Raw genomic sequence first — 13631 nt, 5'->3', positions numbered from 1 at the left:
TTTAGTTTCTTATTGACGAAGAAAAGACAAGATGATGACTTCTTTACTTCTTTGGGACCAATAAGTAACTAACATGGCAACTGTCATATTAATAAGATGATAATATACCCACATAGTTTTCTCTAAGAACATCTATGTGCATATACCTGAATTAACTCAGCACCTTTGTAAATATCACAGAAATAAAAAGCTAAACTAACCTAATACATAATAATCCTCTTTTTGTTTTTTATAGATGTGAAACCAACACTGTTCATCTCCTGCTGCTGATTGGTCCGAATATAACCAACAGCCAATGAGAAACGAGCACATGCTGAGGTGGACCAATTAAATTGGGAGAGATGGAGGGAGAGGGAAACAGAGAGAGGGAGGAGGGAGAGAGAGAGAGACAGAGACAGAGACAGAGACAGAGACAGAGAAAGAGACAGAGAAAGAGACAGAGAGAGACAGAGAGAGAGAGTGAGAGAGAGAGAGAGAGACAGAGAGAGAGAGAGAGAGAGAGAGAGAGAGAGAGACAGAGAGAGAGAGAGAGAGAGAGAGACAGAGAGAGAGACAGAGAGAGAGAGAGAGGGACAGAGACAGAGACAGAGACAGAGAGAGAGAGCAGGTGAAACGACAGGTGAGTTCAGCTGTTTGTTTTTATTTGATTAAAATTAGTTAACAAATGACCTAAATAAAGTTTACAATTTGTTTTCAAAGAAGAAAAAAAATGATAATTTTCAGAAAATGACGTCACATGCAAAAGAATCTGAATATTGGTGCAGTCATCGCAGTGACATCATGATGACATCACAGTGTTTGATCTCTGTATCTATGAATGAATGTGTTTGAACTTAAAACCTTAAAGGTGTATGTAGATGTGTTTAATGTTTAATATGTAAATGTGTCTCAGGATGATCCGTCTGTTGCTGATCTGCTTCGTCTCCTGCGTCGTCCTCGGCAGCAACGAACAAACAGAGAAGAAGAGCGGAGTGATTGAGGAAGAGCCGCTCTCTCACCTCGAGCAGCAACACGACCAAAGCCACGAGCACGAGCACGAGCACGAGCACGAGCACGAGCACGAAGTTCTTCTGGAACAAGATGGAGCGAGAAGCTTCAACCAGCTCCAACCAGAGGAGAGCATCGCTCAGCTCGGGTGAGTTCACGAGTTACAGCCTCTTGGTGGTTTGCGTTGTTGCCTCTGTAAAGTTGTTACCATCCACGCAGACACTCAGACGTCACAGTTTCAGCTGCAGTTGTGCTCGAATCCTCAAGTGGCTTCAATGAAGTTCTCTCTCTTCACTCATCTTTCACCTTTTAGTCTGTGAAGCTGTCACTCACAATCTGTTGCAGTTCTACATCCTCACGGTTTCATAGAGATCGGTTCAGTAGTTTTTGCATAAAACAAACTAACAAACAACCGGATGACAACTTAACGTCCTCGGTGGATTTAATGAAACAAATCACAGAGTTCAGGTTAAATGAGGAAAAGACACTTTCACAGACGTGTGTGTACGTGTCTCCTGTGTCTCAAGAATGTCCTGCTCAGGTGTGTCTTCCTGTAAACGTGTCGTCTGGTTGGAAACATTCAGCTTTTTACTTCCTGTTCCGCAGGTTAACGTGAACTCGACTCGTTCAACAGGTTCAACCTGTCCATGTTGTAATGTTGGAAGTAAAACAGTTCATTATTTTCATGTCACACGTGTCACAACATTGTTACGATGATATCAGACGTGTGATGTAATACTTTCAAAGCTTCTAAACTTTATTAACTGTGTTTCTCTCTGCAGAATCCTCGTGGACAGAATCGACATCAACAAAGACGATTTCATCTCCGAGGACGAACTGAAGATCTGGATCCAAAACGTTCAGAGGAACTACACGAATGAACAAGTGGAGGATCGGTGGAAAGATTTCGACGTGGACGAGGACGGACTGATCAGCTGGGACGAGTATAAGAACGTCTCGTATGGCAGCTACATGGGTAAGAAACAACCAATCAAACACTGAGTCACGTTAGGTCACACGGCCTCTGATCAGTTTGTCATCACCTCCCACAGACGACCCTCTCATGCGAGAAGATCTCAACATCCCCCAGATGCTGCAGGAGGAGCGCCGCTTCAGAGCCGCCGACACAGACGGAGATCTGAAGGCTGACAAACACGAGTTCAACGCTTTTCTTCATCCTGAAAACTTCGATCACATGAAGGACGTCGTGGTTCAGGCGAGTGATGTCACTGAGAGATGTGATGTCACTGAGATATGTGATGTGATGTCACTGAGAGCTGTGATGTCACTGAGAGTTGTGATGTCACTGAGAGTTGTGATGTGATGTCACTGAGAGTTGTGATGTGATGTCACTGAGAGTTGTGATGTCGCTGATTCTCACTCATTCATTGTTATATATTAACATTTTTTTATTTCAATTTGCACGAACAGGAAACGATAGACGACTTTGACAAGAACGGAGACGGTTTCATCGACCTGAACGAGTTCATCGGTAAAAAGTTCTGCTCACAACTTTCACTCAGAACTCAACTGTTTTAAAAATACATTAAATATGTGAAGGTTCTGTAAAGTACGAAGAGTTTTCAAAGTTTAGGGATGACGGACGTTTAAAATGGACCTCAGAGGTGGAGCAGGTAGAGGAAGTGGAGGAGGTAGAGGAAGTGGAGGAGGAAGTGGAGGAGGTGGAGAAGGTAGAGGAAGTGGTGGAGGTAGAGGAAGTGGAGGAGGTGGAGGAGGTGGAGAAGGTAGAGGAAGTGGACGAGGAAGTGGACGAGGTAGAGGAAGTGGAGGAGGTGGAGGAGGTGGACAAGGTACAGGAAGTGAAGGAAGTGGAGGAGGTGGAGGAGGAAGTGGACGAGGTATAAGAAGTGATGGAAGTGAAGGAAGTGGACGAGGAAGTGGAGGAGGTAGAGGAAGAGGAGGAGGAGGAGCCTAACTCTGAACCCTCTGGTTTGGTTTTGGTGAATAAAGTTTGAATTGAATCTGTGGTAAAGGGCTAATGAAGGATTAATATTATTCTAACGTTCGCACCAGACTGGAGTCAAACATAATCTGACTCTCCTGTAATCTGATTACTTGACCCCGGCTGCAGATGAACTGTACCCTCCAGGAAAAGATGAAAACACTCCAGACTTTATGGAAAAGGAACGTCAAGACTTCTTAGAGGTCAAAGACAAAAACAAAGACGGGAAACTGGACAAACAGGAACTGATGGAGTTGATTTTTCCGGCCGTCTCTGAAGCCAACTCTGAAGCTAAAAACCTTCTGAAGGAGTCCGACACCAACAAGGTCAAGATTCACTTAATCCTCACTTTTTATTGTTTATCCTAAACAGTTTATCAAATGTTCACACTGATGATTTTACTTCAGTCTCACCCTCAACAGTTAGTTTGTAAAAACATATTTAACCAACGTTAATGTCAATGAAGGAAGAGTTTCACCTTCACCTCTTCTTTCTTCAGGACGGAAAACTGACCAAGACGGAGATTCTGGACAAACACGAGATGTTTGTTGGAAGTCAGGTGACGAACTACGGAGAAGCTGTAGTGCCACACGACGAGCTGTAGATCTGTGGATGATTTTCAGATTAAATAAACACGATTTTACTGTTAATGATGAATTTATCTTGAAAAAGTTCCATTAACTTTTTGTTTAATTTAAAATCACCTTCAACTGATCAGTTTTCAGCTTTATGAGTTTTTACTGCTTCATTTCTCCAGTTAAATGTTTTGCTGATAAACTCTTTATTGATGTTGTGTCAGTAACAAACAACGAGCAGCAGAGAAAACATCTGTCACCATTTTACTGAAGCTCTTTAACAGTTTAACAGTTTCTATAGAAACACTGAGTAGTTTAGCTTTCACTCAGTTGAAATACTGTGATGAGTCACCAGGGGGCAGCAACACACAGACAACAACAAAGGAACAGTAATGAAGTGCTGTGTTTTATTCTCACTAAATATATATATATATATTTATATTATTGCTCAGCGTGACTCTGACCTTTCTGTTTCTGTTCATGAAAACGTATTGGATTTCTTTGACTTCGGGGGTTTGATCCTGGTTTAACGTTGCAGCTGAGAGAAAGTCAATAACTTTGTGTTATTATTAAGGTTTGTGTTATTATCCCAGTTCAACATCACTGTGATTCGCTGTTGATGGTAAATGATCGACCTATAGAATCACTGCACTCGTTAAGGACTCTGAGCTGATGTTTTAAACCACAGACAGGAAGTGACCCTGTGATGAGTCGTTGTCCTGCACTGATGTAAAGTGACAGCACCACTTTGTGTTGTATGTCCTGATCATTATGAATCACTGTGTATGTGTGTGTGTGTACGTGTGTGTGTGCGTGTACGTGCGTGCGTTTGTGATATAGATAGATGGATAGAAAGAAAGATGGAGTCTATGTTTTATTTATCGGTGGTAAAGTGGCGGTGAGAGCTGCAGTGAAACCATCAGTCCACAACATGGCCGACCTGAGTGTGGCTGAGCCGTGCGTCGGAGTCCGACCACGGAGTCTGTCGACGTACCGCTAACGCCAGAGTAACGAAGTTCACCACAGCTGCAGTTCACCTAGAGGGCAACAGTGAGGCAGCTAGAGCGACCGGAGCAAAACAGCAAAATGATTTTATATCAGAACGGAAAGAAATTCTTCTGTTGCTTAGTTTCTTCTCACAGTGACGGCGAATTGGCTACATGCTAACATTGTGCTGATTGGTCACTGATACTGCGTTGTAAATACTTTAGAAAAAAAACATAATATTACAGGAATAAAGTCGTATAGAGTCAAATAATCACGTTAATATTACGACTTTATTCTTGAAATCTCAGTGGCCTGATCCTCAGTCGGAGTAAGTGCAGTGAAAATGGTTTGTAAGAAGTCAGAAGGTCAGAGGTCACGCTCAGTAGATCCACGATGCTGCAGAGTGAGTCGACCTCTGGCACAAGGTCACAGAGATGTTTGAGACGAGCTGCACTCTGCTCTATGTGCTCTATGTGCTCTATGTGCTCTGCCCTTGAACGTCCCGTCAGGCTTCATTTCAGCCGAGCGAGCGTTCCGGTCGGGGGGGGGGGGGGATAGATGGCTGCCTGCGCTCAGGGTGACAGCGATCAGCCAAACAGCTCGTTAGATTCAGCTGAGCTGCCAGGACGAGGCTGTCCTAATGAGACGCTGACAGAAACGAGCAGCTCACGGCCTGAAGACACTTCCTGAGGTGGATCTGTCAGAGACTGAAGGGAAGCACGATAATCACTATACAGATTAAATAATAATGATTATTTTATTATTATAAGAGAAACTGCACAAAGAGAGACGTTTAAAACTTTAAAACAGGTTAAATATAGTGTGAGACTTGTCCTAATCATAATTATATTGTTTAAATTGTCATTCATTAACTTATTTATTGTAAAGTCAAACAAATTTCAATTTAATTTAGTTTCCTTTCATGTTAGTTTTTTCTCCTGTGATTGCTGCTGTTCTTATTGTCTTATACAACGAGTGTTTCCCAGAATCCTCCTGTGTTACGCTGCAATGAGCTGATTGCTTGTTATGTTTGTATGTTGGTCACGTGGAGCTCATACACGCCATGTACACGCCACGTTAACATGTAAACAAACAGCCTCGGGCGTGTGCTGACTAAACATCATGTGTCCAACACAAACAGCCACAGTGTGTTGAGTCAGTTCAACTCTCTCATATCCAACATGCGATACATTATTCAGCCACTTCCAGTAGATTAGAACAGAACCACATGTTTCACTGTGATATATGATCATATATAAAACTGTGTAAAACTGTATAAAACTATATATAACAGTGATGGAGAAGAGTCAGAGCAGGGATTTCTTTTCTCTGAGCGACGACGAGGTGGAACTGTCACTGACAGGAAGTGTTAGAAACAGGAAGTGTTAGCGACGCTTTGTGTTCACCGCTGGAAGTCGAGTCATGTGACTGATGAGAACCAATCAGGAAGAGGACGTAGAAGAGTTTTCAGACTAAAACGAGACCAGCAGCGTTTGAGTCTCTGAGTCAGAGGACAGGCGTCAGGAAGGAGATGTGTTTCTAAAGTAAATCGTTTTCAGTGTGGACGCAGCCTCAGCAAGTATTCAGATTCTCTACTTGCGCCAAAATACTAATAAGTAAGTATCTGAAAATACTCCATTGTAAATAAAAGTTCAACAAATCATTAAATCTACACATCAGTAATAGATTACTTTAAAAGTTCGTCCAAAGAAGCACAAGATAAATCTGAACAGTTGTTATCCTCAAGTATTGTGTTGTTATCGTTAATAACTGTGAAATGATGAAGTTCTGTTGTTTGTGATACAGAGTAATTCTCCTTGGATATTAGACACGTTGAAGTTGCAGTAGAATTTATGTACACGTATAGTACTTCAGTGCAGCATGTGTGTAATTGTACTTTCCTCCTCTGCACATCTACATCTTCATCGTAAAGGGATAAAACACGGGACACGTTACGTCACTTTGCCTGCAGAGCTGAATCGGTTCCAGCGAGCGAGGTGCAGATTGCCTTTGTCCCCGTGGTCGCACGCCCCACTGAGCACACGGGACAATAAGAGCCCGTCGTCATGTGAGAGGAGCCGAGCTGCCGTGTCCACCATGAAAAATGCATCGGCTTCATCTCTGAGCACATTTACATGTGAGAGCTTCATCTCACCTGGCAGCTGCTGCTTCGTGTTCGAATGTGGACTGTGAGTGTAACTGCAGATCAGCCGAGCGCAGCAGCGAGTCCACTAAGAGACAGTGAAGAGAAGCTGCACCTGAGCTCCAGACACCATCACATCGCAGCTTCAACACCACATCTGTAAAGAACTCCACGTTGAACACGGCTCATCGGAGCTTTAGGGGCCAACGCGTTGAGTCGACTCTTTCTCCAACAGGACTTTAATAGTTTGTCCCACTCAGTTAACTCGGGGTCAACGGCACAATGAGAAGTGTTGGACAGGAAGAAACCGCTCAGCTCAGCAGGGCGACAGTTCAATCAAAATAAAACCAAAGAACACGCTTATACAATACAATCCAAAGACTATATACATCCAAAGGTACTTGGACTTTAACTGTATGGAGTGTGCATGTATCGTTATGTGTGTAAAAGTTCACTTTTCCAAATAAAGCTCAAATACGTATTTATGCAAAGTGAACGCCCTTTTACCAAAGTAAAAAAAGCTTTGACGTGGTCATGATTGACAGCTGTGACTGGTGGAGGGGGGGTGTGGGCGGGACCTTGATACTGATCACCTGATCACTCTTCTCCACAGACTCTGAGTCCGAACGACGTCAGAAGCACAAGAGTTCGTATCTGAGGTATTTCAGGAGAACGTATTTCTGTCCTCACCGGCTGACGTCACGTTTCCGAGCATCTTTGAAGCTCTGAGTCGTTTCCAGAGACGCAGCTCGTCAGTCGACCAGAGGCCACGACTCACAGATCTACGTTTTAAAACATGTCCTGGATCAGCTCAGGCTTCGGTCTCTGTGTTGTGAATCTTCTCCTCTGCTGCCACCTTCTTCCCATCAGGCCGAGCTGCGGCCTCCGTGACCCGTCCATGTCCTGGACGTAATGAATCCTGACCCGCTGTCCCCCCCAGGCCGGAGCTGCCCACTCGCTCCCCCCCTCTGACTCATCCCCTCACACTGATGCTGCTGTCAGCGTCTAGATGCTAATATCCTGAACAATATGCTAATACCCGGCGCTGAATATTCATCAGCTGATTGGACGACATGCAGGACGACAGCTGGGAGCAGAGACTCCGTGTCATTGGAGGAAAAGTGCAACTGAACTTTTGTGACTGTTCTGTCTTAACTTCCTGACGGGGTGAGTCAGCGGGTGAGCTGAGGTCGCGGGTTTGATTCCCAGACTCGCACAGAGCAGGTGAGTTTGCAGAAATAAATGTTTACTGAGGCAGAGTTTTGACACAAAACCAGAAAGTCGATCACATCCAACGGTCTGAAAGTCTCTTTAACGCATCAAGCTGCAAATCACACTCGATCATATCAGGCAAATAAATATGGTTTTATTCATCAATGTCCATGAATTACTCTCAGTCAGGGAAAATGCCCCAGAACTTTCTGTCGGCTGTGAAAAACAATAAAGAAGGTTTCAGGTTTTTAATTCTAACTCTTCTCAACGTGTGTGTACAACCTGACAAGTACTTTTATCAGAGTTGGGTCCAAAGCACAGCTGATGGTTTAAATAACTTCTAACGATCTAACGCAAACTGAAAAGATACTGAGTGTGAGTGTGAATCAGAGAGCAGCTGGAGAAGCTCAGAACGTGGAGGTCACGTCTTTAACCTTCACTTTTATGCAGATTTAGTTAAACAATCTCCTGCTTTATTTGTTTTCACCTGCACTTCATCATTACGCATTAATTAACATTAACATTAATATTCTGACCTCGGCTCTGAAAACAGTTTTGACCTTTATTTATTCACAGAAGTTTCTCTTCACTGACGTCAGGAGGAAAAAGAGCAAAAACCAAATCTCTGCTCACGTCAATCATCTGGTTCAGATCAACACAAACACTGTTCAGGGACGAGGGACCAGGACTTTAGGAAGTACAGTAAGGAAAGTACAGAAATACAGTTAATACAACACAGTCTCCTCACCTGTCTCCTCACCTGTCTCCTCATCTGTCTCCTCATCTGTCTCCTCACCTGTCTCATATGTCTCCTCACCTGTCTCCTCACCTGTCTCCTCACCTGTCCCCTCACCTGTCCCCTCACCTGTCCCCTCACCTGTCTCCTCACCTGTCTCCTCATCTGTCTCCTCACCTGTCTCATATGTCTCCTCACCTGTCTCCTCACCTGTCCCCTCACCTGTCTCCTCACCTGTCTCATATGTCTCCTCACCTGTCTCCTCACCTGTCTCCTCACCTGTCCCCTCACCTGTCCCCTCACCTGTCCCCTCACCTGTCTCCTCACCTGTCCCCTCACCTGTCCCCTCACCTGTCCCCTCACCTGTCTCCCTGTAGACTCTGTACGTACGACCTGAGGTTCACTGTCTGTAAACCTGATGAGATCAGTGTCAAACAAATCCTCCTTGTTTTCATCTCACTTATTCACAAAGACAAATTCCTCTAAGCTCACGTGACGACTGAGGAGACTGAGTTTGAGTCCTCCTCGCTCTGACATGTCTGAATGTTGGAAGCACCTCCTGCTGTGTTAGTGGGACAGAAAAGGGCTGAGATGGCGGTCAGGTGCTCTCAGGCTCCATATCCAATAAAAGCCTCGTCAAACGGAGATGCTCTCCTCGCGCTTCGGTGGAGACGATTCCTTGAAAAAGCCTTTTTCTTCTCAAAGTGGGGTCAGTGCGTCACAGAGAGGACCGAACCATCAAATAGAAATCTTTGTGTTTCATTATTAATAAAACTGTTGGTTCTTTTCTGTGAGCTGCAGGGGGGGGGGGGGGGGGGGGGGGGGGGGGGGGGGCAACAAGCTGCGACATGTCGTCCTGACAGAGAAACTCCGGGAAACTGCTCCTACGATACCACCAGTAAATCTGATGGATTCATCTCCAGATAATCTGGTTCACGTCAATTCAAGGTCTTCAGAAGCTCTGGACGCCGAAATATATCAGACAACACGTCGTCTTCATTTAAAATCCAATAATTGATTCACAAAGGAGACAAATGAGACAGTTTCAGTCTGTAAATAAAGATGGACAGCGTTTCTCCCACATTTCAGAATGACGCAAAATACCATGATGGCAGAAACAAACATCAGCAGCTTGTGAGGATGGAGCTGCTCTATCGAGATCGACCAATCAGGAGTCAGTCTCAGCTGTCAATCACAACTTTTTGAAAGCAGAAAAACAACAAATGCAAATCAAAGGAATCAACACTGAGTTATAATCTGGTTCAAGACGTTTGTGTTTCTCTAAGTTCAAATTCTAAATGTCAGAAAATAAGGACTCAGTGTTTCTGAGAGACTTCAGTGATGAACGCAACAGGAGAGAGAATCTGCAGTAAACGGATGAAGAAGAGGAAAAGACTCCAGAAACCAAACGGTCTGCGAAGCTCGTGTGTCTTTTTAAAAATGAGAAACAAGACAAACAAAGAAGAAGCTGGATTCTGAAGACGAGAGGGAAACAGGTTCTTTCCTGTGTTTTGTCTGAAGGTGAGAGTCTGTTTGTTCACGGGTGTTTGAACGGAGTCAGACTCCGACCTCTGCGGCCCGGTTCGCAGGATGACGCAGGGAGAGGGCGGCGAGCGGCAGCCTGACGTCACGGACCGTAACGTGAGGATAACTCTATATATTGTATAAACTCTGAGGTTCGCTGGGAAAGCTGATGTGGCGGATCACGCTAACATCACATTTCCTTCACCCGCTAAGCCCTACCGACACTGAGAGCCTTCACACCTGAGCGAGGAGCCGTCCAGGAGTCTGACCTTTCCCAGACGAGCGATGAGCTGATGAAACGATAACAAAGCTGAGGTTCCCTCCCCTCGGACCGCTCTCTGAAATCCCTTGACTAAATAACCGAGGAAACAGGAGACACCTGTTAGCTGACGGCTCGGATCGGTGCAGGAAGTCTGGACGAGACACAAACATTCACATGTCGAACAGAAATACTTCAGGAGCTGCTGCTCAACTCCAGAGAGTTTGAAGCGTTCGGCTCATTTAGCTCAACACTGGAAACACGACTTTAACACCAACTCCAGCTCCATCACGAACCAGAAGGGGAAGAAAACCAACGCTGAATATGTCTGATTTATTTTCAGATTCATGAATTGTCCTGGGAAATTAGTGAAAAGGTTAAAGAAAGTGATAAAAGCTTTAAAAGTTCCTGGATTTGCCCCCTGATGAATTCTTCCCCGACCCAAAACCACATTCTTCCACCATGTTACATGGAAATCTGTCCAGTAGTTCCTCAGGGTTCTGTGCTCGGCCTGGTTCTATTTACCTCATATATTCTTCCATTAGTTATTCCGACGATACCCAGTTATATTTATCCATGAAACCAGACGACACTCAGACGATAACTCATACTCGTACTCCTCCCTATTATAAGTTTGTGTAGCAGTTTTCATTCTAAGGTACAAGAACAACGTTGCTTTAAATAAGTGTTTGGGTGATCTTGGGGACAGAAGCGTCTCTGACAGTCTGATACCTGCAGGCTGGCTCGTCAGACGTGACCTCACTGACAGTCTTGGCTGTTAAAAACAGTTTTAATGAGGATGTGTCAGGATGGATGAACTTTCCTCTGATTCACTGCACAGACGAGACGGAGCAGCTCCGTGTACGTTTCCTCTGTCGTGAATGAACTGCTGATTCACTTCTGTTTGTTGTTGTTTCTGCACAAAGGCTGTGATCGGCGACATAGAGAACAAACTATTATTAAAGTATAAATGAATAACATGCACAGACTATAAGCTCAGTTTCTGTTCTGATGGAAGTGACGTCTCCTCTCAAAGATCTGAGCTCAGTCCTGCTGCCAATCAACCAATCAATGTCCACTCCAGCATCACTTACTTACTAACAGGCTTAGAACAGAGTGGTAAAGTGAAAATTCAAATTAAATATAAAGTGTATTATTTTTGAAAATGAAAATATAAGGTGTATACGGCGTGAATGCAGAACCAGAGCATAATGGAAATAACACAAATAAGTGACAATAAGTGGCAGTAACTAGTAATGATAACAGGATTAAGTAATATGGAATATTTCACATGATATTGAACATTATATGATTAAAACAACAAATTCATATTTCACATGATAGTGTGAGGAGTTTGATGGCCACAGAAAGAAAAGACTCTGTGACGCTGTGGTCTCACACTGAAGGTGTGATGTGAGAGTCCATTATACTGAGGAGTGTAACTAACACAGGACAGGAAGTTCTTCTCAGATATTCATGGTCCTCAGAGGATGAACTCTGGCCTCTTCTGTCATGTTGATATTGAAGCTCTTTCATCCGTCTCCTCCTCGTTCTCTTCTCTGGTTTGATGTTCGGAGACGAGGATCTGTGTCGCTCAGCATTTGTTCCACTTCACTTCCTGAGCTCCGCGGAGAAGCTCCACAAACCTCAGAGCGACATGATACCCACCACATGTCAGTGTCCCCCTCTGTGTCTCTCACATCCCGACAAACCTCCTGCTCATCCCGTCTCACTGTCACTGATCTGAGGTCTTGTTCTTTCAGTCACAACATCAGAGAGAATCAGATGGTTTCCAGAGGTTTCCTCCTCGCTGCTGCTTCTCACTGAGTCTGTTTACTTCGTCTGAAGCTGGATCGCGACTGAAACACGTCTCCGACTGTCTCTCATCATAAAACATCGTCCTTTCAATACAGTTTTCATTGATATTGGTGGATTCAAACAGAAAGTGATGCAGCAGACACAAGCCACAGAATTAATTTATGTAATAATTCTACTGTCGTGAAAAGCTGTGGTTGAGTTGAGAATCGGTTGCTCGTCAGCGTCAGAGCTCGACTGTATCGTCTGAATCAGACTCATGGGACCTGTTCTCCGACCTTGTCCGGTCACGAGAGTTCCTGCTGTAAACGAATCCATCAGCCTGATGAGAGGATCAATGCAAAGTGGACGACTGGCACCAGGACCCTGTTGGTGTCATGGAGCCGTGTCATTGGACGGGCAGTGAGAGGAGGCGGGTGACGACAAGAAGAAAGAGATTTAACTAAGTGTCAAGTTGAGTGAGTGTTTTCACACCAGAGCTTTTCATTCACATCCATCTCTTCTGTATTTGAACGTGTGTTTTCACCGTGGTTCAGTTTGATCCAGACCCAGATCTCCTCTTCTGCTCCATTGGTCTGAGGAACCTGTCACACCTGATAGTTAGGTTCAGACTGAAGGTGTGAAACAGTCGACTGATGTTTCTGCTCATTATCATTTATGCGTTGTTCATATCAATCAATCGATCATAAACATCCACACCTCAGACTTTCTCCACTTCCTGCTCTAAATAAAGTCGTGTTTGATGGCGTCTGAAGTTTGGTCGCTCGACTCCAGGTTGAATGTTCATCTCTTCGGCTTCTCGTGGCTCGGAGCAGCGGTTTCCTCCGGGAGCAGCTGGATGTTGAAGTGTTGAAACACAGCAGTGGCAGAAAAGAGGAGAAATAACCTCTAATGTCTCCACTCATTAATACTGTATCACGGGCTCTTGTCTGTGGAATCTCATCCTGCTTTAACCTCTAAATAATTCACACAATAAAATCTTTTCTTTCTCTGCCTCGCTCGTCTTTTCTTGGCGCTGCCTTAAGTGGAGCGCTGGAGGAGAGAGAGGAGATGGGGAGAAAACAGCAGTAAGCTCATACTCCTCTTCTGACAACATCTCTAACCAACCAACATGTCCTTCTTTCTAAAGTCCATCATGCATCATGTTCAACTGGCTCCAAATTACTTTAAAGAGCTGAACGTTAACACTGAAGAACAGATCTGGGTTCACATCGGACAAAGAGTTTATCTGAATGTAAACGATGCTTTAAACACTGATACGGCTGAGAAGGTCGTTGCTGTCGTTCTGGTGAGTTAATGACATGAGTTTAAATACGTGTTTGATGAAATACAGTCGAACATCGAGCTGCTGCATCTGAAGAGAACTTTAGAATCCATCGCATCACAGACTTTAATCAGGTGATGTTTATATACACGTCACTGCTGATTGG

The 13631-nt window shown here is 44.3% G+C and overlaps 2 protein-coding genes across 4 annotated transcripts in view; one reads left to right on the top strand and one right to left on the bottom strand.

The window, feature by feature from the left end:
• Positions 1 to 544: 544 nt before the first annotated feature.
• LOC117768229 (calumenin-A-like) lies at positions 545 to 3595 on the top strand. 2 transcript variants are annotated; one of them, XM_034596431.1, is made up of 7 exons: positions 545 to 619; positions 893 to 1135; positions 1770 to 1963; positions 2040 to 2203; positions 2419 to 2479; positions 3098 to 3276; positions 3450 to 3595. In XM_034596431.1, exons 2-7 carry the CDS (start codon positions 894 to 896, stop codon positions 3552 to 3554), a joined length of 945 nt encoding a protein of 314 aa, XP_034452322.1. In that variant the 5' UTR covers positions 545 to 619; position 893; the 3' UTR covers positions 3555 to 3595. The 2 variants fall into 2 exon arrangements, with proteins under 2 accessions (XP_034452322.1, XP_034452321.1); XM_034596430.1 differs by having other exon boundaries at positions 3080 to 3276.
• A 5-nt stretch (positions 3596 to 3600) lies between these two features.
• adamtsl2 (ADAMTS-like 2) overlaps positions 3601 to 13631 on the bottom strand; it is a 41207-nt gene continuing 31176 nt past the window's right edge. For both annotated transcript variants that reach the window (XM_034596429.1, XM_034596428.1), the window contains exon 21: positions 3601 to 3612. The gene's annotated coding sequence lies outside the window, so the exon portion shown is untranslated. The remainder of the gene's footprint in view (positions 3613 to 13631) is intronic.

The sequence above is a fragment of the Hippoglossus hippoglossus genome, chromosome 9, assembly GCF_009819705.1.
Source record: "Hippoglossus hippoglossus isolate fHipHip1 chromosome 9, fHipHip1.pri, whole genome shotgun sequence".
NCBI classification, from domain to species: domain Eukaryota; kingdom Metazoa; phylum Chordata; class Actinopteri; order Pleuronectiformes; family Pleuronectidae; genus Hippoglossus; species Hippoglossus hippoglossus.
Note: the sequence above shows the minus strand (reverse complement) of the source record. Positions and strands in the feature narration are given on the sequence as shown.

Bases quoted from the DNA above. Each gene is read 5' to 3' on its own strand.
- LOC117768229 (XM_034596430.1), top strand. From the start codon at position 894: ATGATCCGTCTGTTGCTGATCTGCTTCGTCTCCTGCGTCGTCCTCGGC. The intron at 1,964-2,039 runs GTAAGAAACAAC...CACCTCCCACAG, and splicing joins CTCGTATGGCAGCTACATGG to ACGACCCTCTCATGCGAGAA. The intron at 3,277-3,449 runs GTCAAGATTCAC...TTCTTTCTTCAG, and splicing joins AGGAGTCCGACACCAACAAG to GACGGAAAACTGACCAAGAC.